The sequence below is a fragment of the Chiloscyllium plagiosum genome, chromosome 4, assembly GCF_004010195.1.
Source record: "Chiloscyllium plagiosum isolate BGI_BamShark_2017 chromosome 4, ASM401019v2, whole genome shotgun sequence".
Lineage (NCBI taxonomy): Eukaryota > Metazoa > Chordata > Chondrichthyes > Orectolobiformes > Hemiscylliidae > Chiloscyllium > Chiloscyllium plagiosum.
Genome location: NC_057713.1, coordinates 2,107,273 through 2,131,970, shown reverse-complemented (window position 1 = coordinate 2,131,970; position 24,698 = coordinate 2,107,273). Strand labels below are relative to the sequence as shown.

The 24,698-nt window shown below is 44.3% G+C and overlaps 1 protein-coding gene across 2 annotated transcripts in view; it reads right to left on the bottom strand.

Moving 5' to 3' along the window:
* Positions 1-20,280, bottom strand: part of LOC122548802 (actin, non-muscle 6.2-like) — a 27,217-nt gene extending 6,937 nt beyond the window's left edge. The window contains exons 1-3 of one of the 2 annotated variants that reach the window (XM_043687580.1): positions 20,178-20,280; positions 19,765-19,907; positions 15,408-16,413 (exon numbers count right to left, since the gene is read on the bottom strand). In XM_043687580.1, the coding sequence (XP_043543515.1) occupies positions 15,409-16,413; positions 19,765-19,890 (1,131 nt within the window). In that variant the 5' untranslated portion in view covers positions 19,891-19,907; positions 20,178-20,280 and the 3' untranslated portion in view covers position 15,408. Of the gene's footprint in view, positions 1-15,050; positions 16,414-19,764; positions 19,908-20,177 lie in introns of those variants that run through there. The other variant, XM_043687579.1, reaches the window with a different exon arrangement.
* Positions 20,281-24,698: the final 4,418 nt, after the last annotated feature.

Below are 24,698 nucleotides of genomic sequence, written 5' to 3'. Positions count from 1 at the left end.
CTGAGGGAGCGCCGCACTGTCAGAGGGTCTGTGCTGAGGGAGCGCCGCACTGTCGGAGGGTCAGTTCTGAGGGAGCGCCGCACTGTCAGAGGGTCAGTGCTGAGGGAGCGCCGTACTGTCGGAGGGTCAGTGCTGAGGGAGTGCCGCACTGTCGGAAGTTTGTCTCTCTTTCCCTTCATTGCCTTATTTTGTTATTTTGATACATTCATCTTGGTAACTCCTTGTCTCAATATTTGTTTGCTTGTTATGCCCAGCCAGTGACTCCTTCCTCTCAGTGTACTGGCAACATACAGCATCTCTACCACTTTCTGATTTTTACTGATAATATCAACATTACCAATTTTGGGGAATCCACATTGATCCTGATCACATTTTCCCCTAATCTCTTTGTATTTATTTGCCTTGACTTTGATGTGCCTCAAACTCCCATTTGAAAATTTTCCTGTTTCTTTATTGCTTTTCCATTTGCCAAAGTTTGTAAAGATTAACCTACTTCTGTTCCTTTTTACTTTTATAACCAAGCTTGGTGTTTTTCTGTTGTGCCTGAGCACATTATTTATCGACAGCTCTACCTCCTGGCAGGAGAGCTGTTGTCTCCTATATGTTTGTTCACATTGATTTCTTCTCTTGAAGACTTTCAACTAATCTTGTCACTGTTGGCCATGGACAGATGGGCCCAGTTTACTGTGGATCCTGTCAGTTGCAATGCACATTGAAATGAATTGAACTGAGGCACAGTGAAAAGCTTTGTCTTGCGAGCAATACAGGCAGGTCACAGAGTTAAGTCGCATAGATAGTAAATAATAGGTAAACAGCAGCAAAAACAAAAACACAGGGACAGGCGAATATTAAGAGTTTGAGAGTCCATTCAGTATTCTAACAGCAGGAGGGTAGAAACTGTTATGAAACTGGCTGGTGCGTGTGTTCTGGCTTCTGTACCTTCTCCCCGACGGTAGAGGTTATAGAAAAACATTGCCAGGGTGGGATGGATCTTTGAGAATGCTGGCGGCCTTTCCGTGACAGTGGACCTGGTAGATGGATTCTATAGATGGGAGGTTGGCCTTTGTGATTGTCTGGGCTGAGTTCACCGCTCTCTGTAACCGTCTCCAATCTTGAATGGTACAGTTGCCATACCAGGTAGTGATACATCCAGACAGAATGCTCTTGATGGCACACCTATAAAAATTGGCGAGGGTATTCACTGTCATGCCAAATTTCTTCAGCTGCCTGAGGGAGAAGCGATGTTGTTAGGCCTTTGTAACCAGTGCGTCCGTATGAAGAGTCTAAGAAAGCTTGTTGTGGATGACCACTCCCAGGAGCTTGACACTCTCTGCCTGAGGGAGAAGCGATGTTGTTAGGCCTTTGTAACCAGTGCGTCCGTATGAAGAGTCCAAGAAAGCTTGTTGTGGATGACCACTCCCAGGAGCTTGACACTCTCCACTCATTCCATTTCTGTGCTGTTAATGTGTAGGGGGGCATGAGTAACATCCCGTTGGAAGTCAATAATGAGTTCCTTCATTTTGCTGGCATAGAGAGCTATGTTGGTCTCAGTGCACCATTTTTCCAGGTCTTCCATCTCCTGTCTGTTGTCTGTTTCATTGCCATCTTGAGATTTGACTGACTATGGTGGGGGCATCAGCGAACCTGTAAATGGCATTAGTCTGGTAAGTCATTGAAGGCAGAATTAGCTGAAGGTAGAACTTTAGTCACTGTTTCATGGTTCTCCCTCTGAAACACTATGTTGTAATCTTTAAAGCACTATTATTTAAACTGCTGATATATTTTTCCTCCTATCTTTCCTGTATCCCTGATATTCAGGAATTTTGATTATCCAGGCCTCTTTTCTGGAGCTAGATCTCAGTGAATATTTTCCTGTGTGATTATTTGTGATGGAAACATTGCTACACTAACTTCCATTCCAATCTACTTTGGACCGTATCTGCTGTCACCCAATTCCATATTGTTTCAAGCTGTTTCTCCTACTCTTCTGTGTACCTCATTTCAACTTTAATACTCGCTGATACCAAAACTAATTAATTTTGAATCATCTCCATATTCTCATGAATTTTTAAAAATGTATTTATTGATGGGATGTGGGTATTGCTGTCTGTACCAGCATTCACCCCCGCATTCCCCCCCATCCCTAATTAGATAATAGACAATAGACAATAGGTGCAGGAGTAGGCCATTCAGCCCTTCGAGCCTGCACCGCCAATGGCTGATCATTCCTAATCAGTATCCTCTTCCTGCCTTATCTCCATAACCCTTGATTGCACTATGCCCGAGAGAAGATGATGATCACAATGTGTACTGCCATCCATCATTTCTAAGTGCCTCGGTTCCTTCCTGTTTACATGCCAATTTTCAGTTTAGCAAGAAGAGGCTTATAAAGTAATTAGGTAGTTTCTTTTGCATCTCTGAAACCATTTATCAGTTATAAGAATAGATTTGCCCTAACTACAAAGACTATGGGGAGGTCTGTCACCCAGAAGGTCTTATTTTACTCTAATCTTAAATCCACATGATATTATCACAATGTTTGGTGCTTATTGAACTCAATTAAAAAAATCCTTCATATTCATGGAGAACACTGGGGAGCTGCCTTCTTGACTGATCACAACTCCTGTGGTAGGTATGCGCACACTGATGTTGCAGGATCTCGAGGCTGTGACAGTGAAGGAGTGACGGTCTGTTTCCAAGTCAAGATTGTGTGTGGCTTGGAGGGAAATATTCTTTTGGTATTATCCCCGCTCACCTGCTGTCCTCATCTTTGAAATGCTACAGGTTGCAGGTTTGAAAGATGCTGCTGAAGGCGCCTTAGTGAGTGGCTGCAATGTTTTTTGTAGAAAATACACACATTTGTCAAACTATGTCCTAGGTGGAAGGAGTGTAGGTGTAAGGAGAGAATGCAGAGTGAATAGAATGGGATACCAATCCCAGCAGGCTGCTTTGTCTTGGATAGTATCAAGTTGGAGTTGCACTCATCCAGGAAGTGGAAATTATCCTTTCACATTCCTGACTTCTGCTTTATTGTTAATGGACAGGCTGGGTAGTCAGCATAACTACCAGCTTCTTACCTACTCCTCTTGCTGCGGTAATGGTCCAATTCAGTTGTTAGTCAATAGGAACCCCAAGGATGTTAAAGCCTTTGAACATGTTTTTAATAGCCAACCTCTTATTCTGAGATTATGCCATCTAGTTCTAGATTCTCACACAAGGGAAACAACTGTAGGAGCGAATTAACACAGATGCTGAAATCTGTACTGAAAACAAAAAATGCTGGAGATCACGGCGGGTCAGGCAGTATCCATGGAGAGAAAACACGCTAACGTTTCAACTCTTCATCAGAGAAACAGCCTTTCTGCATCTAATTTATTTCAACAAGCTCACCCATTTTCAGCAGCAACAGAAGCGGGGAGAGCGAGGACCGGGGGCTGCTTGGAAGGTAAACTTCCCCCCGAAAGGACTTACCTCAAGAGTCAGGGAGAGCGAGGAGCTGAGTGGGAGTGGTCGAACTGCACTCTGGGATGGTGAGTGAACTAATATATTTGGGCAATGGCTGAACTCGAGATACGACGTGTAGCATCTCCCACCTGCCGCCTAGGTGTTGATAAGGTAAGGGTTTTCTATTTCTTTTTTATTGTGTGATTGGTACAACATTTTCTTTTTCTCTTTTATCTATTACTTGATATTATGGTTTGACTAAGTTAAATTTAAGATTAAAAATGGCAGGAGATCTCAGACCCGTGTTATGCTCCTCTTGCTCAACATGGAAGTTCTGGGACGCGGCTGATGTCCCTGGCTCCTTCACATGGAGGAAGTGTGTCCAGCTGCAGCTCTTGTTAGACCGCATGACAGCTCTGGAGCTGCAGATGCACTCACTTTGGAGCATCTGTGATGCTGAGGTGGTCATGGATAGCACTTTTAGTGAATCGGTCACACCGTAGATTAGGATTGCTGAGGGAGAAATGGAATGGATGACCAAAAGGCAGAGAAAGAGCGGGATCCAGTGCAGGTGTCCCCTGCGGTCATCTCCCTGTGGTTGAAAATGAGACTCCCTAAGGGAATGTTGCCTCCCAGTTGCACAGGTCAGGGATGTCTCCGATTGGCTGCAGAACATTCTCAAGGGGAGGGTGAACAGCCAGTTGTCATGGTGCATATAGGCACCAATGATATAGGTAAAAAAAACAGGATGAGGTCCTACAAGCAGAATTTAGGGAGTTAGGAGTTAGTTAAAAAAGTAGGAGCTCAGAATTAGTAATCTCAGGATTGCTAACAGTGTCACGTGTTAGTCAGAGTAGGACTGAAACAATAGGCAGGATGAATGCGTGGTTTGGGAAATGGTGGGGGAGGAAGAGGGTCAGAGTTTTGGCAATAGTTCTGGAGGAGGTGGGACTATTACAAATTGGACAGTCTACACCTTACAGATAACACCTCAGACACCGCCTTTACCATCCCCAGATAAGTCCCGTCCCACCGGCAGTGCAGACCCAGCAGAGGTGGTGGCACAGCAGTATACAGTCGGGAGGAAGTTGCCCTGGGAGTCCTTGACGTCAACTCCGGACCCCATGAAGTCTCATTGTTTCAGGTTAAACATTGGCAAGGAAACCTCTTACTGGTTACCATGTACCGTCCTCCTATGGCTGATAAAGCAGTACCCCTCCATGTTGAACATCACTCGGAGGAAGCACTGAGGGTGGCAAGGACACAAACTGTCCTCTAGGTGGGGGATTTCAGTGTCCCACCACCAAGAGTGGCTCAACAGCAGCATTACTGATCGAGCTGGTCGGGTCCTAAAGGGCATAGCTGCTGGACTGGGTCTACGGCAGGTTGTGAAGGAACCAACAAAAGGGAAAAACATACCTGACCTCATCCTTACCAATCTGCTGGCTGCAGAAGCATCTGTCCATGACAGTGTCAGTAAGAGTGACCACTGCACTGTCCTTGACATTGAGAATACCCTCCATCATACTGTGTCACATTAACACCATGCTAAATGGGACAGACTTTGAACCAATCTAGTAGGCCAAGACTGGGCATCCATGATGCACTGTGGACCATCAATAGCAGCAGAACTGTTAGGCAGCACGGTGGCACAGTGGTTAGCACTGCTGCCTCACAGCACCAGAGACCCGGGTTCAATTCCTGCCTCAGACAACTGTCTGCGTGGCGTTTGCACTTTCTCCCCGTGTCTGCATGGGTTTCTCCTGGGTGCTCCGGTTTCCTCCCACAGTCCAAAGATGTGCAGGTTAGGTGAATTGGCCATACTAAATTGCCTGTAGTGTTAGGTGAAGGGGTAAATGTAGATGAATGGGTCTGGGTGGGTTGCTCTTCGGAGGGTCAGTGTGGACTTGTTGGGCCGAAGGGCCTGTTTCCACACTGTAAGTAATCTAATCTAATCTAAACTGTATTCCAGCACAATCTATAACCTCACGGTCCGGTACATCCCCCACTCAACCATTACCATCAAGCCAGGCGACCAACCCTGTCCAATGGAGAGTGCAGGAGGCCATGCCAGGAGCAGCATCAGGCAGACCTGAAAATGAGGTGTCAACCTAGTGAAGCTACCAAACAGGACTACTTACCAAACAGCATAAATAGTAAGTGACAGACAGAGCTAAGCGATCCCACAACCAACAGATCAGATCGAAGCTCTGCAGCCCTCTTACTTCCAGTGGTGAATGGTGGTGGATAATTAACTCACTCACTGGAGGAGGAGGCTTCACAAATATCCCCATCCTCAATGATGGAGGAGCCCAGCGCATCAGGGCAAAGATAAGGCTGATACATTTGCAGCAATCTTCAGTCAGAAGTGCTGAGTGGATGATCCATCTTGGGCTCTCCTGTGATCCCCAGCATCACAGATACCACGCTTCATTAGTTCACTCCACGTGATATCAAGGAAGGGCTGCAGCCACTGGATACTGCAAAGGCAATGGGCCCTGAGAACATTCCGGCAATAGTACTGAAGACGTGTGCTCTAGAACTTGCCGCTCCGCTAGCCAAGCTGTCCAGTACAGTTCCAACACTGGCATCTACCCGACAATGTGGAAAATTGCCCAGTATGTCCTGTACATAAAAAGCAGGAGAAATCCAACCCAGCCAATTATTGCCCAATCAGTCGACTCTCCATCATCAGTAAAGTGATGGAAGGGCTCATCAACAGTGCTACCAAGCAGCACCTGCACCTTCCTGATGAAGGGCTTTTGCCCGAAACGTCGATTTCGAAGCTCCTTGGATGCTGCCTGAACTGCTGTGCTCTTCCAGCACCACTGATCCAGAATCTGGTTTCCAGCATCTGCAGTCATTGTTTTTACCTGCTCAGTGATGCCCAGTTTGGGTGTCACCAGGGTCACAGCTCCTGACCTCATTACAGCCTTGGTTCAAACATGGGCAAAAGAGCTAAATTTCAAAGGTGAGGTGAGGTGAGAGTGACAGCACTTGACATCAAGGCTGCATTTGACTGAGTATGGTATCAAGGAAAGGAACATGATGAATGTTGAGACTAGAGTTAGAAGTTTGATTAGTCTGGATCACGTTGACATAGGTAGGGAAGATGTGTTGGGTAGGCAAGTGGTTATTAAAGTGGACAAATCCCCAGGACTGGATGGGATCTATTCCAGGTTGCTGAGGGAGGAGATAGAGGAAATAGCTGGGGCCCTGGCAGATATCTTTGTGGCATCCTTAAACACAGGTGAGGTGCTGGAGGACTGGAAGGTTGCTCATGTTATCCCCCCTGTACAAGAAGGGTAGGAGGGATATTCCGGGTAACTACAGACCAGTGAGCCTGACGTCAGTGGTGGGGAAGTTGCTGGAGAGGGTACTGTGGGACAGGATCTATTTATATTTAGAAAAGAATGGGCTTATCAGTGATAGGCAACATGGATCTGTGTGGGGGAAATGGTGCCTTACCAACTTAATAGAGTTCTTGGGGGAAGTGACCAAGTTGATAGATGAAGGAAGGGCTGTGGATGTCATATACATGGACTTTAGTAAGGCGTTTGATAAGGTTCCCCATTGTAGACTAATAGAGAAAGTGAAGTCACATGGTGTGCAGGGTGTTCTAAACAGGTGGATAAAGAACTGGTTGAGCAACAGGAGACAGAGAGTAGTAGTTGTTGAAGGGAGTTTCTCGAAATGGAGAAAGGTGACCAGTGGTGTTCCACAGGGGTCAGTGTTGGGGCCACTGTTGTTTGTGATATACATAAATGATCTGGAAGAGGGCACTGTTGATATGATCAACAAGTTTGCAGATGACACGAAGATTAGTGGAGTAGAAGAAAATATAAGGGACTGTCAGAGAATACAGGAGGATATAGATAGACTGGAGAGTTGGGCGGAAAAGTGGCAGATGGAGTTCAATCCAGACAAACGTGAGGTGATGCATTTAGGCAAGACTGATTCTAGAGTGAATTATACAATGAACGGAAGAGAAGTTGGGAAAAGTTGATGGGCAGAGAGATCTGGGAATGCAGGTCCATTGTACCCTGAAGGTTTCTTCACAGTTGGCTAGAGTGGTCAAGAAAGTATGCTTGCCTTCATTAGACGGGGTATTTAGTATAGGAGCTAGCAACTCATGTTAAAATTGTACAAGACATTGGTTCGGCTGCATTTAGAATACTGTGCACAGTTCTGGTCACCAGGTTACCAAAAGGATGTGGACGCTTTGGAGAGGGTGCAGAGAAGGTTTACGAGGATGTTGCCTGGTATGGAAGGTGCTAGCTATGAAGAGAGGTTGAGTAGGTTAGGTTTGTTTTCATTAGAAAAAAGATTGAGGTTTACAAAATCATGAAGGGTATAGACAGGGTAGATAAAGATAAGCTTTTTCCCAGGGTGAAGGATTCAATAACGAGAGGTCACGCTTTCAAGGCGAGAGGTGAAAAGTTTAAAGGGGATACACGCAGCAAGTACTTCACACACAGAGGGTGGTGGGTGTTTGGAACGTGTTGCCAGCAGAGGTGGTAGAAGCAGGCACAGTAGATTCATTTAAGATGCGTCTGGACAGATGCATGAGTAGGTGGGGAGCAGAGGGATACAGATGCTTAGGAATTGGGCGACAGGTTTAGACAGTAGATTTGGATCGGCTCAGGCTTGGAGGGCTGAAGGGCCTGTTCCTGGGCTGTACATTTTCTTTGTTCTTTGTTCTAAGGAGCACTGGCAAAACTGAAATCAATGAGTCAAGAGTGTGGTTCTGGAAAAGCACAGTAGGTCAGGAAGCATTTGAGGAGCAGGAAAATCGATGTTTTGGCCAAAAGCCCTTCATCAGCAACATCGATTTTCCTGCTCCTTGGATGCTGTCTGATCTGCTGTGCTTTTCCAGCACCACACTCTTGACTCTAACCTCCAGCATCTGCAGTCCTCACTTTCGCCTGGAATCAATGGGTATCAGGGGGCAAGCACTCCGCTGGTTGGAGTCATACCTGGCACAAAGGAAGATGGTTGTGGTTGTGGTTGTGGAGAGTCAGTCATCTCAGCTCCAGGAGTCCCTCAGGGTAGTGTCCCAGACCCAACAATCTTCAGCTGTTGCATCAATGACCTTCCCCTGTGTCATAAGGTGAGGATTGTTAGCTGATGATTGCACGACTCCTCAGATACTGAAGGCTTGGGCCAACAAGTGGCAAGTAACATTTACACCACACAAATGCCAGACAGTGTCCATCACCAAGAAGAGACACTCTAACCATCACCCCTTGACTTTCAACAGTATTACCATCACTGAATCCCCCACTGTCAACATCCTTGGGGTTACCATTGACCAGAAACTCAACTGGACTCCCCACATAAACACAGTGGCTACTAGAGCAGATGAGAGACTAGGTACACTGCAGCAAGTAACGCACCTCCTGACACCCTAAAATCTATCTACAAGGCACAAGTCAGGAATGTGATGGAATACTCCCCACTTGCCCTGGATGGTGCAGCTCCAACAACATTCAAGAAGTTTGACACTGTCCAGGACAAAGCAACCCACTTGATTGGCACTAATCCCTCCACCACCGATGCTCAGTAGCAGCAGTGTGTACTACCTATAAGATGCATTGCAGAAATTCACCAAAGATCCTTATACTGCACCTTCCAAACCCACAACCACTTCCAGCTTGATGGACAAGGGCAGTAGGTACTTGGGAACACCACCAGCTGCAAGATCCCCTCCAAGCCACTCACTACCCTGACTTGGAAATATGCTGCCATTCCTTCAGTGTCACTGGGTCAAAATCCTGGAATTCCCCCCCAAGCAGCATTATGGGTCAACCCACAGCAAGTGGAATGCAGCGATTCAAGAAGGCAGCTCACCAGCACCTTCTCAAGGGCAAATAGGGATGGGCTATCAACGCTGGCCAGCCAGCGACACATAAATCCCACAAATTAATAAAAAAAACTTTGGGCCAGACTGGAACCAATGTCCTTGGGGGTGCTTTTGCTAATGCTGTTGGGGAGGGTCTAAACTAATGTGGCAGGGGGATGGGAACCAAATGAGGAGGTTAGTGGACAGTAAGGGGGCAGTAACTAAAGCCTGTAAAAAACTGGATCATGAAGTCAGCGTGACCAAGGGGAAGAGAAGGCAGGGAGACGTTGATGAAAGGGACAGCTGGTCTCAGATGTATTAGTTTTAATGTGAGAAGTGTAGTCAGAATGGCAGATGAACTTAGGGGTTGGATTAGTATCTGGGAGTATGATGTTATTGCTGTTACTGAGGCTTGGTTGAGGGAAGGGAACGATTGGCAACTAAATATCCTAGGGTATAGATACTTCAGGAGAAAGTGAGGTCTGCAGATGCTGGAGATCAGAGCTGAAAATGTGTTGCTGGAAAAGCGCAGCAGGTCAGGCAGCATCCAGGGAACAGGAGAATCGACCTTTCGGGCATAAGCCCTTCTTCAGGCAGGATAGAGAGGGAGGTAAAAGGAGTGGAGGAGTTGCATTACTGGCCAGAGAGGCTATCACAGCTGTGCTGAAGGAGGGCACTATGGAGGACTCAAGCACTGAGGCAATATGGGCAGAGCTCAGAAATAGGAAGGGTTTGGTAACAATGTTGGGGCTGTACTACAGGCCTCCCAACAGTGAGCGTGAGATAGAGGTATAGATTATGGAAAGATGTAGGAGTAACAGCGTAGTGTGAAAGGAGATTTTAATTTTCCCAACATTGACTGGGATTCACTTAGTGTTAGAGGTCTAGATGGAGCATCCAGGAGGGTTTTCTAGAGTAGCATGTAAATAGTCCAACTTGGGAAGGGGCCATACTGGACCTGGTTTTGGGGAATGAGCCCAGCCAGGTGGTTGAAGTTTTAGTCGGGGATTACTTCGGGAATAAATGATCACAATCCCATAAGTTTTAGAATATTCATGGACAAGGACAAGAGTGGTCCTAAAGGAAGAGCTAAATTGGGGGAAGGCCAACTGTACCAAAATTCGGCAGCAGCTGGTGATTGTAGATTGGAGCAGCTGTTTGAAGGTAAATCCACATTTAATATGTGGGAGGCCTTTACAGAGAGGCTTATTAGAATGCAGGACAGACATGTCCTTTTGAAAATGTGGGATGGAAATGACAAGATTAGACAACCATGGTTGAGAAGTGAAATTGTGAGACTAGCTCAGAGAATAAAGGAAACGTACATAAGGTTTAGGCCACTGAAAACAGACGAAGCTTTAGAAGAACATTAGGAAAGTAGGACCAATCTGAAATGAGGAATTAAGAGGGCTAAAAAGGGTCATGAAATATCTTTAGAAACAGGGTTAAGGAAAATCCCAAAACCTTTTATTTGTATATAAGGAGCAAGAGGGTAAAGAGAGAAAGGGTTGGCCCACTCAAAGGAGGAAAGTTATGCGTGGAGTCAGAGAGAATGGGGGAGATTCATAACAGTACCTTGTATCAGTATTCACAGATGAGAGGGACATGATGATTGTTGAGGCTAGGGATTTGATTACTCTAGGTCAAGTTGGCATAAGGAGAGGGGAAGTATTGGTATTCTAAGGTGGACTAGTCCCTAGGTCTGGATGGGATCTGTCCAGGTTACTGAGGAAGAGAGGAGATAGCTGGGGCCTTAACAGATATCCTTGCAACATCCCTGAACACAGGTGAGGTCCTAGAGGACTGGAGAATTGCTCCTGTTGTCTCCTTGTTTAAGAAAGGTAGCTGGGATAATCCAGGTAATTGTAGTCTGGTGAGCCTGATGTTAATATTAGGAAAGTTGCTAGAGAAGATATTGAGGGATCGGATCTATTTACATTGGGAAGAAAATGGGCTTGTCAGTAACAGACAACATAATTTTGAGCAGCTTAATAGAATTTCAACTTAATAGAATTCTTTGAGGAAGTGACAAAGTTGATTGATGAGGGAAGGTCTATAGATGTCATATACATGGACTTCAGTAAGATGTTTGATAAAGTTCCCAATAGTAGGCTGATGGAGAAAGTGAAGTTGCATGGGGTGCAGGGTGTACTAGCTAGATGGATAAAGAACTATCTGGGCAGCAACAGACAGAGAGTAGTAGCGGAAGTGAGTTTCTCAAAATAGAGACCTGTGACCAGTGGTGTTCCACAGGGATCCGTGCTGGGACCACTGTTGTTTGTGATGTACATAAATGATCTGGAGGAAGGTATAGGTGGTCTGATTAGCAAGTTTGCAGATGACACTAAAATTGGTGAAGTAGCAGATAGTGAAGGGGTCTGTCAGAATACAGCAGAATATAGATAGACTGGGCAGAGAAATGGCAGATGGAGGTCAGTCCGGGCAAATGCGAGGTGATGCATTTTCAAAGATCCGATTCAAGAGCAAACCATAAGGTAAATGGAAAAGCTGTGGGGAAAATTGATGTACGGAGAGATCTGGGTGTTCAGGTCCATTGTTCCCTGAAGGTGGTAACACAGGTCAATGGAGTGGTCAAGAAGGCATACAGCATGCTTTCCTTCGTCAGACGGGGTGTTGAGTACAAGAGTTGGCAGGTCATGTTACAGTTGTATAAGACTTTGGTTTGGCCACATTTGGAATACAGTTCTGGTTGCCACATTACCAAAAGGATGTGGATGCATTTGAGAGGATGCAGAGGAGGTTCACCAAGATGTTGCCTTGTATGGAGGGTGCCAGCTGTGAAGAGAGGTTAAGTAGATTAGGATTATTTTCATTAGAAAAACAGAGGTTGAGGGGAGAACCTGAATAAGGTCTACAAAATCATGAGAGGTATAGACAGGGTGGATAGGAAGAAGCTTTTTCCCCAGAGTAGGGGTCTTAATTACTGGTCACGAGTTCAAGGTGAGGGGGGAAAATGTTAAGGGAGATATACATGGAAAGTTCTTTATGGAGAGGGTAGTGGGTGCCTGGAACATGTTGCCAGTGGATGGGTAGAGGTGGGCACAATAGCATTATTTAAGATCTATCTAGACAGATACATGAATGGACAGGGAGCAAAGGGATACAGATCCTTTGACAGGTTTAGGTAGAATCATAGAATCCCTAGTGTGGAAACAGGCCCTTCAGCCCAACATGTCCACACCCTTGACAAAAGCACCAAACCTACACACCCTTGAACACTATGGACAATTTATCATGGCCAATTCACCTAACCTGCACACCTTTGGATTGTGGGAGGAGACCGGAGCACCCAGAGGAAACCCACAGAGACACTGGGAGAATGTGTAAACTCCACACAGACAGTCACCTGAGGCTGGAATTGAACTCGGGTCCCTAGCGCTGTGAGGCAGCAGTGCTAACCACTGAGCCACCGTGTTGCCCCTAAGGGGAGGATCTGTATATCTCTAAAGCCTGTGTATCTAAGGACTGAGATGAAGTGAAATTGCTTCATCCAGAGAGTGGTGAGCCTGTGGAATTCTATGCCACACAAAGCAGTTGAGGCCAAAACACAATGTTTGAGGAATTATCAATTTTGTTTTCAAAAAAGGTTCACTTGTGGGATGTAGGTGTCCCTGGCTGGGCCAGCATTCATTACCTGTCCCGAGCTGCCCTTGAGAAGACAACGAACTGTCCTTTTAAAATCACTGCAGTCCATGTGCTGCACATGGAGACGGAGGGTTAAATATATCAAAGGGTGTGGGGAGAAAGCAGAAACAGGGTACGGAGTTAAACAGTCAGCCATGATTACACTGAATGAGTTTGAAAATGAGAATGTCCTACTTCTTCGGATGAGGACTCCTAAATCCCTGTGCTATATAGCTTTCTGCATTCTTTATCAATTTAAATAATATTCAGCACCTTTATTCTTCCTGCTAAAGTGCCGAACCTCACATTTTAGTCGGTCAAGTATTTTGCCTACTTACTGGTCTCTATCCTTCCACCTACATCCTCCCACTTTTTTTATCATCTACATACTTAGCTATAGTGCAATAGTTTTCCTCATCCAAATTAACTTGCTGCCCCAGCACTGAGCTATAGATTTTCTCTTTTAGGAGAGAATCAGTCATTGTCTGAGCGACAAGCATTACTTCTCACTTAATCAGCTCAAACCAGCAGGGATGTTGGTTTAGGTGTAAGGTTCTCCATTTGGACTAGCCCCCACTACCACTGAACATCTACTCCTTTCCCTGGGGAGGCATACCTCCCTCTCTCACCTGGTCCCAAACTGACACAGGTCTGCATTATCTTCAAATCTATTCTCCTATTGATACAGCTATGCAAGTGTAGATTGAAGGCCTTTTAGGTATGGCATATTATGTCAAATTTTAAATCTCTTCCTCTCTACAGTATTGCTGCAAGTGTGAAGCCAGGTTAGACCCTTCATTGTGGTTAGTGATGGGTTGATTTGTCGCTGCATAAAACTTTGCTCTTAGATCTTCAGTTCTGCTTTTGTCAAAAATCCAAACAATTCACGATCGCCAGTTTAAAAAGGGGAAAAGCAGTTAATAATACTGCGTGAACAAGTTAGGAGAGATGTTGTCATTACACAGTCTCCAGGGTCAGGTTCCCACTGGAGTTCAGTACTGGTCATTCGGTCACTATTCTCCTTACCAGGACAACTAAGAAATAGTGATGTTAAGTACAAGATGAAAACCTTGCAGTGTCCTTTTCTTCAAAAAAAAATTAAGTACACGTTTGTTGTGAAGAATCCAAAGGAGGCCATTCAGGTCCTTGAACCTGACCCAATATTTGACAAAATTAGTCTGATCTGCCTATGCCTTGGCTGATAGGGGCCCTCATTATGGACCTGGTTTTAAAGAAAAACAATCCCCTTCAAGTGCTTTGATGCCAGCTACAGCTTCAATGTTTACAGTTGTGCTTTAAATGCATATGTAGATGGCAAGGAATCTCTCGAGAGGACATAATGTGCTCTAGTTGGAGAAATCTCCCTCAAGTGGAGGTATCAAAGTGTTATTTACATGAAATCCTATTAAATAAATGAAGTTATGTAAAAAAAAATTCCCTCTCGGACCTCAGAAAACAGGAGCAAGAATAAAGACTGCAGCTTTTGTGAGCAGATAGAGTGTACTAGTGAACAAAGTGCAGTCACTGAAATGGGGCAGCAAACTGCTACATGAAAACAGAGGTGGAAAGGTGTTGCTGGAAAAGCGCAGCAGGTCAGGCAGCATCCAGGGAACAGGAGAATCGACGTTTTGGGCATAAGCCCTTCTTTCGGCTTATGCCCGAAACGTTGATTCTCCTGTTCCCTGGATGCTGCGCTTTTCCAGCAACACATTTCCACCTCTGATCTCCAGCATCTGCAGACCTCACTTTCTTCTCAATGAAAACAGAGGTGTCTGATTAAGACACCACTTAGAGCTGGTAGAAAGTGGAGTACTGTAGATAAATGCTGTTCCGGTTATGAAAAGAGCTTCAGCCAACTGAAGCCACACAATGCTGAATATGCTCCTTCAGGCAACATCTTGCTAAATAAGATGTCCTCCAATCAGTCCCATTAAAATTTGTTTTAGCAGTTATTATAATAAATATAAATTACAACATCTGCTATCTTAAAATGAAAGTTGTTGCAGTGAGGAGAAGTATAAATTTGAAACTGAGTCCAATTCTCAGCCTGACTGACTGCAAAACTCACTGAATTCACGTTTCTTGTTCTCAAAAGAAATGATTATCCAGAAAAAAAAAATTGTTGACAAAGTGATTTATTTTCACATGATAAAGTTACATTCACCACTATGTAAACCTTCAGTGTCACAGACATTATCCATCAGTTCATGAATTAAAGGACAGTAATGCTGCTTTTTAAAAAAGAAATTATTCTTCACTGGCAATTAGAGCCCATTTCAGATCATAATGGTATGGTCTCCATTGCCCAAAAAAGGAGATATTCAAACTGCACATGACTAAAGGAGGAAGTGGAAGAGGAAGCAGGAGGAACAGGGGAGAATGTATTAGATCAGCCTGAGCAAAGGCAGATCAGAGAGAAACAAAACATTATTCTCCAGGGATTTGTCACTTTCAACGGCTAGAGCCCTAGAAGCATGTTAGAAGCACTTGCGATGGACAATGGATGGCCCAGACTCATCATACTCCTGCTTACTGATCCACATTTGCTGGAAGGTGGAGAGAGAAGCTAAGATGGAACCTCCGATCCATACTGAATACTTCCTCTCTGGGGGAGCTATTATCTTAATCTTCATTGTGCTCGGAGCCAAGGCTGTGATTTCCTTCTGCATCCGATCAGCAATACCTGGGAACATGGTGGTTCCACCAGACAGGACAATGTTAGCATACAGATCCTTCCTGATATCTACATCACATTTCATTATACTGTTATAAGTGGTCTCATGAATCCCAACACACTCCATACCAATGAAGGAGGGCTGGAACAGGGTTTCTGGGCACCTGAAGCGCTCGTTGCCGATGGTGATGACTTGACCATCAGGCAGCTCGTAACTTTTCTCCAAGGCTGAGGAGGTGCCGGCTGTCTGCATCTCAGCTTCAAAGTCCAGGGCCGTGTAAGCAAGTTTCTCCTTGACGTCACGCACAATCTCCCTCTCGGCTGTGGTCGTGAAGGAATACCCACGTTCGGTCAGGATCTTCATCATGTAATCAGTGAGATCCCGGCCAGCCAAATCCAATCTCAGGATGGCATGAGGCAAGGCATACCCTTCATAGATGGGCACGGTGTGGGACACACCATCACCAGAATCGAGCACAATGCCAGTCGTACGCCCAGAGGCGTACAAGGACAGCACGGCTTGAATGGCAACGTACATGGCTGGTGTGTTGAAGGTCTCAAACATGATCTGGGTCATCTTCTCCCTGTTGGCTTTGGGGTTGAGGGGTGCCTCCGTGAGGAGAACAGGATGCTCCTCTGGGGCCACTCGCAATTCGTTGTAGAAGGTGTGGTGCCAGATCTTCTCCATGTCATCCCAGTTGGTCACAATACCATGTTCAATCGGGTACTTCAGGGTCAGAATGCCCCTCTTGCTCTGGGCTTCATCACCAACATAACTGTCTTTCTGACCCATTCCAACCATCACCCCCTAGAACAAGATGATAAAGATAAGAATAACTCAAGCACCAATTAATCTTTAAAAAAAACACTCCTATTCAGACTATTTCAGTTGACATTCCAAAGTAGTCTTTTTAAAAGCCATTGCTGGGACAGTCACTGGGCCAACATTTTCCCTGGATTTCACTTTTTCAAAATACTGGTGAACTGCCTCGAACTACTGTAGTTGCAAGGTGGTGTCAAAAACTGTACCTTTAGAGGTAACTCCTAGATGGAAATACACTGCTCCAGTGTCATTCAAAGACAGGATTCAGTGTGGTTTGTCTGATGCACTGGTCCTTTCAGGTGGAACTAGGTTTGGCATACCCTCCCCATCATTTTGGGTCTACCTGGGCAGCATGGTGGCACAGTCATTAGCACGGTTGCCTCACAGCACCAGAGATCAATTCCCACCTCAGGCAACTGACTGGAGTTTGCACATTCTCCCAGTGTCTGGGTGGGTTTCCTCCAGGTGCTCCGGTTTCCTCCCACAGTCCAAAGAAAAAAAAAAAGTGCAGGTTAGGTCGATTGGCTATCCTAAATTGCCCATAGTGTTAGTGAAGGTAAAATGTAGGGGAATGGGTTTGGGTGGGTTGCGCTTCGGTGGGTTGGTGTGGACTTGTTGGGCCGAAGGACCTGTTTCCACATTAAGTAATCTAATCTGACAGCTCAGAGGGTAGTAAGTGCTGGCCAACCATTGAAGCCTACCTTCCATAAAAAAGGAATAATAAAGACTCTGGCATAAGGAACAAGATATCGGCTCATGAAGAGGATCTAGGCTACTTCTTTCATTCTGAGAAAGAGGTTATTTTCAGGATTAGGCAAAAGCTCATTTCACAAACAAGTGAAGTTAGCTTGTGGAGTAATATTACAAGTCACACTCACCACCAATGCTGCTGTCAAACCAAGACCATTTTTTGCCTATTACACAATGATGTCATAGGTGAATTTCAGGGCTGGGTTAATATCAGGCACATTGACCATGTATCCACACACTAGTGTTTGGTATCAAATAAGTAGTTTACAGGAGATAAGGTCTTGACTTTAATTAGGTTACACTGAAGATTCCAATATCCAATTGCAGTACCATAAGTGTTGGATAGCATTTGCTGAATAATCCAGGAATGCTAAATAATTGTAGAAAACCCAATTTAAAATAGACTGTTCAGCTCAGTTGTCTGTATTGGGAGTTCTGTTAGCATCCAGCCCCTGTCTTGGCAAGCAAAGCTGTAAACAGTCGTTGTTTGAACAATTCCTTTAGTGAAGTTATATCTAAAGCAAACTCTAGTTAGTGATCAAATATTTAAATAGTGCATTCTCCAGGTGACACCAGTTAGTATTCTTGTAAACTGTCTGTAAGCTTGGACTTTCACCATTCACACTAATGCAGTCATAATGGGGTGTACCATCCACAAGTTGCCTTGTAGTAATGGGTCAAGTCCCCTTGGCAGCACCTTCTGAACCATGACCACTACCACATGGAGGACAAGGGCAGATGACATCACTGCCAGAAAACTCCACTCCAATTCACACCATCCTGATTTGGAGCACTGTTCTGCCACAAGTCAAACCCTGGAGCCCTTTCCAGACAGCAACCGTGGCTGCCTCCACACACCCAAGAGACCATAGAAATGCGAGTGAGCAATACCTTCACCAATGAGCCACAAATGTTGACTTTAGCATCACTACCTGGATCTCAGTTAAACTGAGTCCAAACATTGCACTTTAAACCTATGCACAAGTCTCAGCTCAGTGTAGCCAACACACCAAAAATGAAAGGCAAAAAAGTAAAAAAAAAGTGACCAGATCTATTTGGAGTCTGGATAAATTGTTTCCTTCTCAGGGAAAGATGCCCAAGAGTGGCTCGTGTAACTGCAAAGTTTTCAGATGTAACATCAGGAAACATGTTGCACAATACCAGAGAGTCAAGGGTACACACCCAAGAAAGTGAGGTTAGTTAGGAATTTCAAAACTGGTTGCTGAATGAGGATTGTAGAACACTGGCAGTAAAGTGGATGAGGCTACAGATAGACAACAGCTGAACAGCCTCCTCCATATTCCACTGGGAGGAGAGACACCAGGACATTTTAAGGAAATGCAGAGCTTCAAAAGAGGAAGAGGAATTCTGTGGGAGGGACAGCCAGCCAGCCAACTTTTCTTCTTAGCAGGATTGAGGAATCAGGAAAGGAATGGCTACATAATCTGACCCATTCCACCGCTATCCTCAGCATATGCTGGGCTAAAAAAACCCAAAAATACCAGGTTTTAGTCCAGCAGGACTACTTGGAAGCACTAGCTTTTGGAGGACTGCTCCTTCATCAGGTAGTTATAGAGTATAACATTGTAAACCTTTGCTATAAATTGTGTCTTACAGTGTAATGTAACTGAAATTCTATATTGAAAGAGACCTGGATTGTTTGCCAATTCTCTCAGCTTTTAGATTGAGCATGTTGGCTTCAGTTTTTTCACGTGTAAAGAAAGAAACTTTAAAGTTACATTCAAGTAAACTTTAAAATTGGCTTCATGTCAGCCCAGATAATGCATTTAAGGTGTGAGGCTGTCTGTGCCACAATCTTAAAAAAAACAGATTTAGGGACACTCAAATAAAGCCCCTCTCATTCACTTCCACCGAGTTATACCACTTTACAAACACCGCACCCATAGGGTGAATTTGTACCTGCAAGATTACATTTGTTTTGTTCAAAACTGCATGAATGCATGCAGTATTCTGTAATTTCATTTTTAAAGATTAGAACCATTCTGAACATTGTGGCATGACAGTCTCACACAGGGCACCTCACCTTCAATGCATTATTTGGCAGACATTACACTAACTGTTAAAGTTCACTTGAAAAACGTAATTTTAAAAAGTTCTGTAAATTACATAAGAAATAACTGAAACCAACATGTTCATTTTAAGAGGTGAGACTTAAGCAATCCAGGTCTTTTGCAATATGATTTGTTACATCACACTAAACTTTTGCTATAAATTCTGCACCTTACAATCTTATTCTCCACACTTCCTGTGGAAGGAGCAGCACTCAAAGCTAGTGTTTCCAAATAAACCTGTTGGACTAACCTGGTGTTGCAAGATTTTTAAAACTTTGTTCACCCCAGTCCAGCACAACTAGGCAACAGCTCAGGTTTCAGGTCTTCAAATGATTTCAGGTCTGCTTTGATGTTAATTAGAAATATCAAATACAAACTGCTACTACAACATACTGCAGTTAAAAAAAAAGACAGACTACAAAACTAGAGACATGTTATGTTTACACGAGAGATCGAGTTCCCTACATAACACTAGAGAGGAACAAAGGATCTTTTTGTTAAAATCAGAGCTCACCTGGTGACGGGGGCGTCCCACAATGGAGGGAAACACAGCCCTGGGAGCATCATCACCTGCAAAGCCGGCCTTACACATTCCAGACCCATTGTCGACCACCAGAGCGGCAACCTCATCTTCAGCCATGGTTTAGAATCTGCAGGCTAGAGGAAAAACGTTTTCTAAATCATAACACATTTTAGATCAATTTTTAATAAAAATAATCAAAATAACATCAGCCAACATGCCAGAACCAGCCCTTTTAATTGAAAAAAAAAAGGGTTACAAAAACATTATATTCAACACAAACTAAAGTCTTTAAAGTCACAACAAACATCATAATATTTAAAGTTGAAACAAAACTTATTCCAACCAATTTAGTTAGAGCACAAATTCTACTTCCTCATACTCCTTAATTGCCAAACCCCACTTACCAGCTCACAGAGAACAGCAGGATTGTCTAACCAGGAAGAATACTACACCAGGCTACTACCACTTCTGCCTTTATTGGTGTTGGTCCCCTTCATAGCCTGTGTTAGAACAACCAATCACTGAGGCTGAAGAAGGCGGAGGCGTGCCAATGCAACCAATTGAGAACTGGAGTGGGGTGGAGTGAAGAATAGCTAATTAAGGGAGGATGGGTATCACTAACAGTAATTGAAGGTCGAGGGAAAAAAAGTGCCTGGATCAGAGCTAAGAATCTCATTAACTCACCTTTTACACCTTAAATTCCTTTGAAGAATTGTTCACTTTTTTAGTTGTTTTTAATATTCATATTTACATCGAGACTGCTGCTCACATGAACATACCAAAAAGGAGTAGGCCAATCAGCCCCTTGAGCTGGCTTCTTCATTTATTAAGATCATGGTTGATTTGACTGTAACCTCAAGCACACATTCTCTCCTACCCCTGGTAATTTCAATACCTTGCTCGATAAGCATTTATCACCTCACAATAAAAATATTCAAGAAGTCAATTTAACTGCATGAGTCTCTGCCTTTCTCCCCCCTTTCCCCCTTCACTTTCTATCCTTCTCCCTGAAAGTGTTTCATATTCGTGTAGGGTTCTAGACCTAAGGGACATGGTTTCAAAATGAGACATCTCCCATTTAAGACAGAGATGAGGAGAAATTGCTTGTTTTTGAGGATCATAAGTCGACCCCTCCTGGGCAGCGGATACTACGTCATTGACATTATACAAGGCGACGTCAGTCGGATTTTAGAGTAATGAATGTTTTGGGATTAATGTCGTATCAGATCAGCCACGATCTTATGGAATAGCTGATCAGGCTGGAAGGGCAAAATGGCCCACTGCTCCTGTCATGTTCTTATATGGAGGTTCTTGACACAGCAGTTCATGCAGGAGTGTGGAAACATAACCTTGTAACAGTCTGAGGAACATTGTTAGTATCTTGCTTCATCTTTTATGCTTTTCACAAGAAGCGTGGTGAGTTTCTCACTAGGCAGCAATGAGTAACCTTTTAAGGAAGATTTTTGCTAATGAAACGCCCTGTTAACAGCCCAGCTCACTTCATTAATATTCAGCTTCCTATATTACCAAACAAGCAAGACATCAAGAAAACTCGACCTAGATTTCGGAATGAAATCCGGCTGAATTCAGCTTGCCACTCGTTCTGAAGGACACCATTTAAACAGCAACTTAGGGCACAATCAACAAGCACCAGCTGCATCCAAGGACATTGCTGTCTGCCATTTACTGCCATAGCTCCCATATACTTGCAGCACATTCAGGAAAAAAAGACTGGCTTTGCAGGGCTCACCAGCAACTAACATTGAAAAACAGCAACAGAGAGACTTTGTGCACAGAGCCAGGGACTCTGCTCACCATTGACTGTATCTCAGGTGTTCACCTCGGTGGTGGGCAAGTTGTTGGAGGGAATCCTAAGGGCCAGGATGTCCATGTATTTGGAAAGGCAAGGACTGATTAGGGATAGTCAACATGGCTTTGTGCGTTTCAGACCGGAGGCCTGTGACCAGTGGAGTGCCACAAGGATCGGTGCTGGGCCCTCTACTTTTTGTTATTTGCATAAATGATTTGGATGCAAGCATAAGAGGTACAGTTAGTAAATTTTCAGATGACACCAAAATTGGAGGTGTAGTGGACAGCGAAATTGGAGGTGTAGTGGACAGCGAAGAGGGTTACCTCAGATTACAACAGAATCTGGACCAGATGTGCCAATGGGCTGAGAAGTGGCAGATGGAGTTTAATTCAGATAAATGCGAGGTGCTGCATTTTGGGATAGCAAATCTTAGCAGGATTTATACACTTAATGGTAAGGTCCTGGGGAGTGTTGCTGAACAAAGAGACCTTGGAGTGCAAGTTCCTAGCTCCTTGAAAGTGGAGTTACAGGTAGATTGGATAGTGAAGAAGGTGTTTGGGATGCTTTCCTTTATTGATCAGAGTATTGAGTACAGGAGTTGGGAGGTCATGTTGCGGCTGTACAGGACATTGGTTAGGCCACTGTTGGAATATTGCGTGCAATTCTGGTCTCCTTCCTATTGGAAAGATATTGTGAAACTTGAAAGGGTTCAGAAAAGATTTACAAGGATATTGCCAGGGTTGGAGAATTTGAGCTACAAGGAGAGGCTGAACAGGCTGGGGCTGTTTTCCCTGGTGCGTCGGAGGCTGAGGGGTGTACTTATAGAGGTTTACAAAGTTATGAGGGACATGGTTAGGGTAAATAGGCAAAGTCTTTTCCCTGGGGTCGGGGAGTCCAGAACTAGAGGGCATAGGTTTAGGGTGAGAGGGGAAAGATATAAAAGAGACCGAAGGGGCAACTTTTTCACACAGAGGGTTGTACGTGTATGAAATGAGATGCCAGAGAAAGTGGTGGAGGCTGGTACACTTACAACATTTAAGAGGCATTTGGATGGGTATTTAAATAGGAAGGGTTTGGAGGGATATGGGCCGGGTGCTGGCAGGTGGGACTAGATTGGGTTGGGATATCTGGTCGGTATGGTCAGGTTGGACCGAAGGGTCTGTTTCCATGCTGTACATCTCTATGACTCTATGTTTGATGAAGCTGAAGCTGGTTGGGCCTAGGACACTACCCTGAGGAACCCCTGCAGAGATGTCCTGGAGCTAAGATGGCTGATCTCCAACATCCACACCAATGTTTTATATGCCAACCCATTAATTGTCATTGATTTTAGTTTTGCTCGGGTTCCTTGATGCCACAGTCAGTCCAACACAGCCTTGATGTAAGCCACTATGTATGAAATCAAGGGCTGTCATTCTCACCTGTCCTCTGAAATTCAGCTCTTTTGTCCATGTTTGATCCAAGGCTGTAATGAGGTTGTGAAGGTTATTGCTGTGTAAACTGCTGTTTGATAACATTATTTATGATATCTTTAATCCCTTTACTGATACTTGAGATTTGGAGATGCTGGTGTTGGACTGGGGTGGACAAAGTTAAAAATCACACAACATCAGGTTATAGTCCAACAGGTTTAATTGGAAGCACTAGCTTTCGCAGCACTGCTCCTTCATCAGGTGGTTGTGGAGGACACAATTGTAAGACACAGAATTTATAGCAAAAGTTTACAGTGTGATATAACTGAAATGATATATTGAAAAAGACCTTGATTGTTTGTTAAGTCTCTTCTCTGTTAAAATGACCATGTTAGTTTCACTTCTTCCATATGTAAATAGCAAAACCTTTTTTTAAAAAGTTACATTCTCAAGTGAAGTTATAAATTTTGCTATAAATTCTGTGTCTTACAATCGTGAACTCCACAACCACCTGATAAAGGAGCGTCGCTCCAAAAGCTAGTGTGCTTCCAATTAAACCTGTTGGACTATAACCTGGTGTTGCGTGATTTTTAACCAATTAAATCTGTTGGGCTATATCCTGGTGTTGTGTGATTTTTAACTCTGATAATTGAGTAGACTGATGGCTGGATTGCAATTGTCCTGCTTTTTGTATATAGAGATTTGTGACATTCCTGATGAAGGGATTAAACACAAAACGTCGATTCTCCTGCTCCTTGGATGCTGCCTGACCTGCTTTTCCAGCACCAAACGTTTCAACTCTGACTCTCCAGCATCTGCAGTCCTCACGTTTTCCCAATTTTCCACATTGTTAGGTTGATGCCAGTGTTGTAGCTGTACTGGAACAGCTTTACTAGGAGTGCAGCAAGTTCTGCACCACAAGTCAGCAGGACTATTGCTGCAATGTTTTCAGGTCCCAGCAATGTGGTTGATTCTTAACTGCCCTCCAGGCAATTAGGGATGGCCAAGAAATTCTGGCCTCCCCAAGATGCCAATGAATAAAAAAAGTCCAATGCCTCTTACCATTCCTTGACATTAGATGGATTAGCTGAAGACTGGAAGCTGTGATGATGGAGACCTCTGGTGGAGGGAGAGGTGGATCAGCCACTTGTCACTTCCAGCTGAAGATTGCTGCAAATACTTAGCTTTTGCACTGATGTGCTGAGCTCTTTCATCATTGAAGATGTTAATATTTATGGAGCCTCCTCCTCCAGTGAATTGTTTAATTGTCCACCACCATTCATGACTGGATGTGGCAGGACTGCAGAGTTTGGATATGATTCATTATTTGTGGGATTGCTTAACTCTAGTTATCACTTGATGCTTTTGCTGTTTGATATACAAGCAACCCTGTTTTACAGCTTCACCAGGTTAGAACATAGACCATAGAAAAGTACAGCCCACGATGTTGTGCCAAATATAGTAACTTAACCTACGCACCCCTCAACATCCATGTGCATGTCCAGCAGTCGCTTAAATGTCCCCAATGACTCTGTTTCCACCACCACAGCTGGCAACGCATTCCATGCATTCACAACTCTCTGCATAAAGAACTTACCTCTGACGTCTCCTTTATACCTTCTTCCTAATATCTTCAAACTATGACTTCTCATACCAGTCAATCCTGCCCTGGGGAAAAGTCTCTGGCTATTGATTCTATCTAT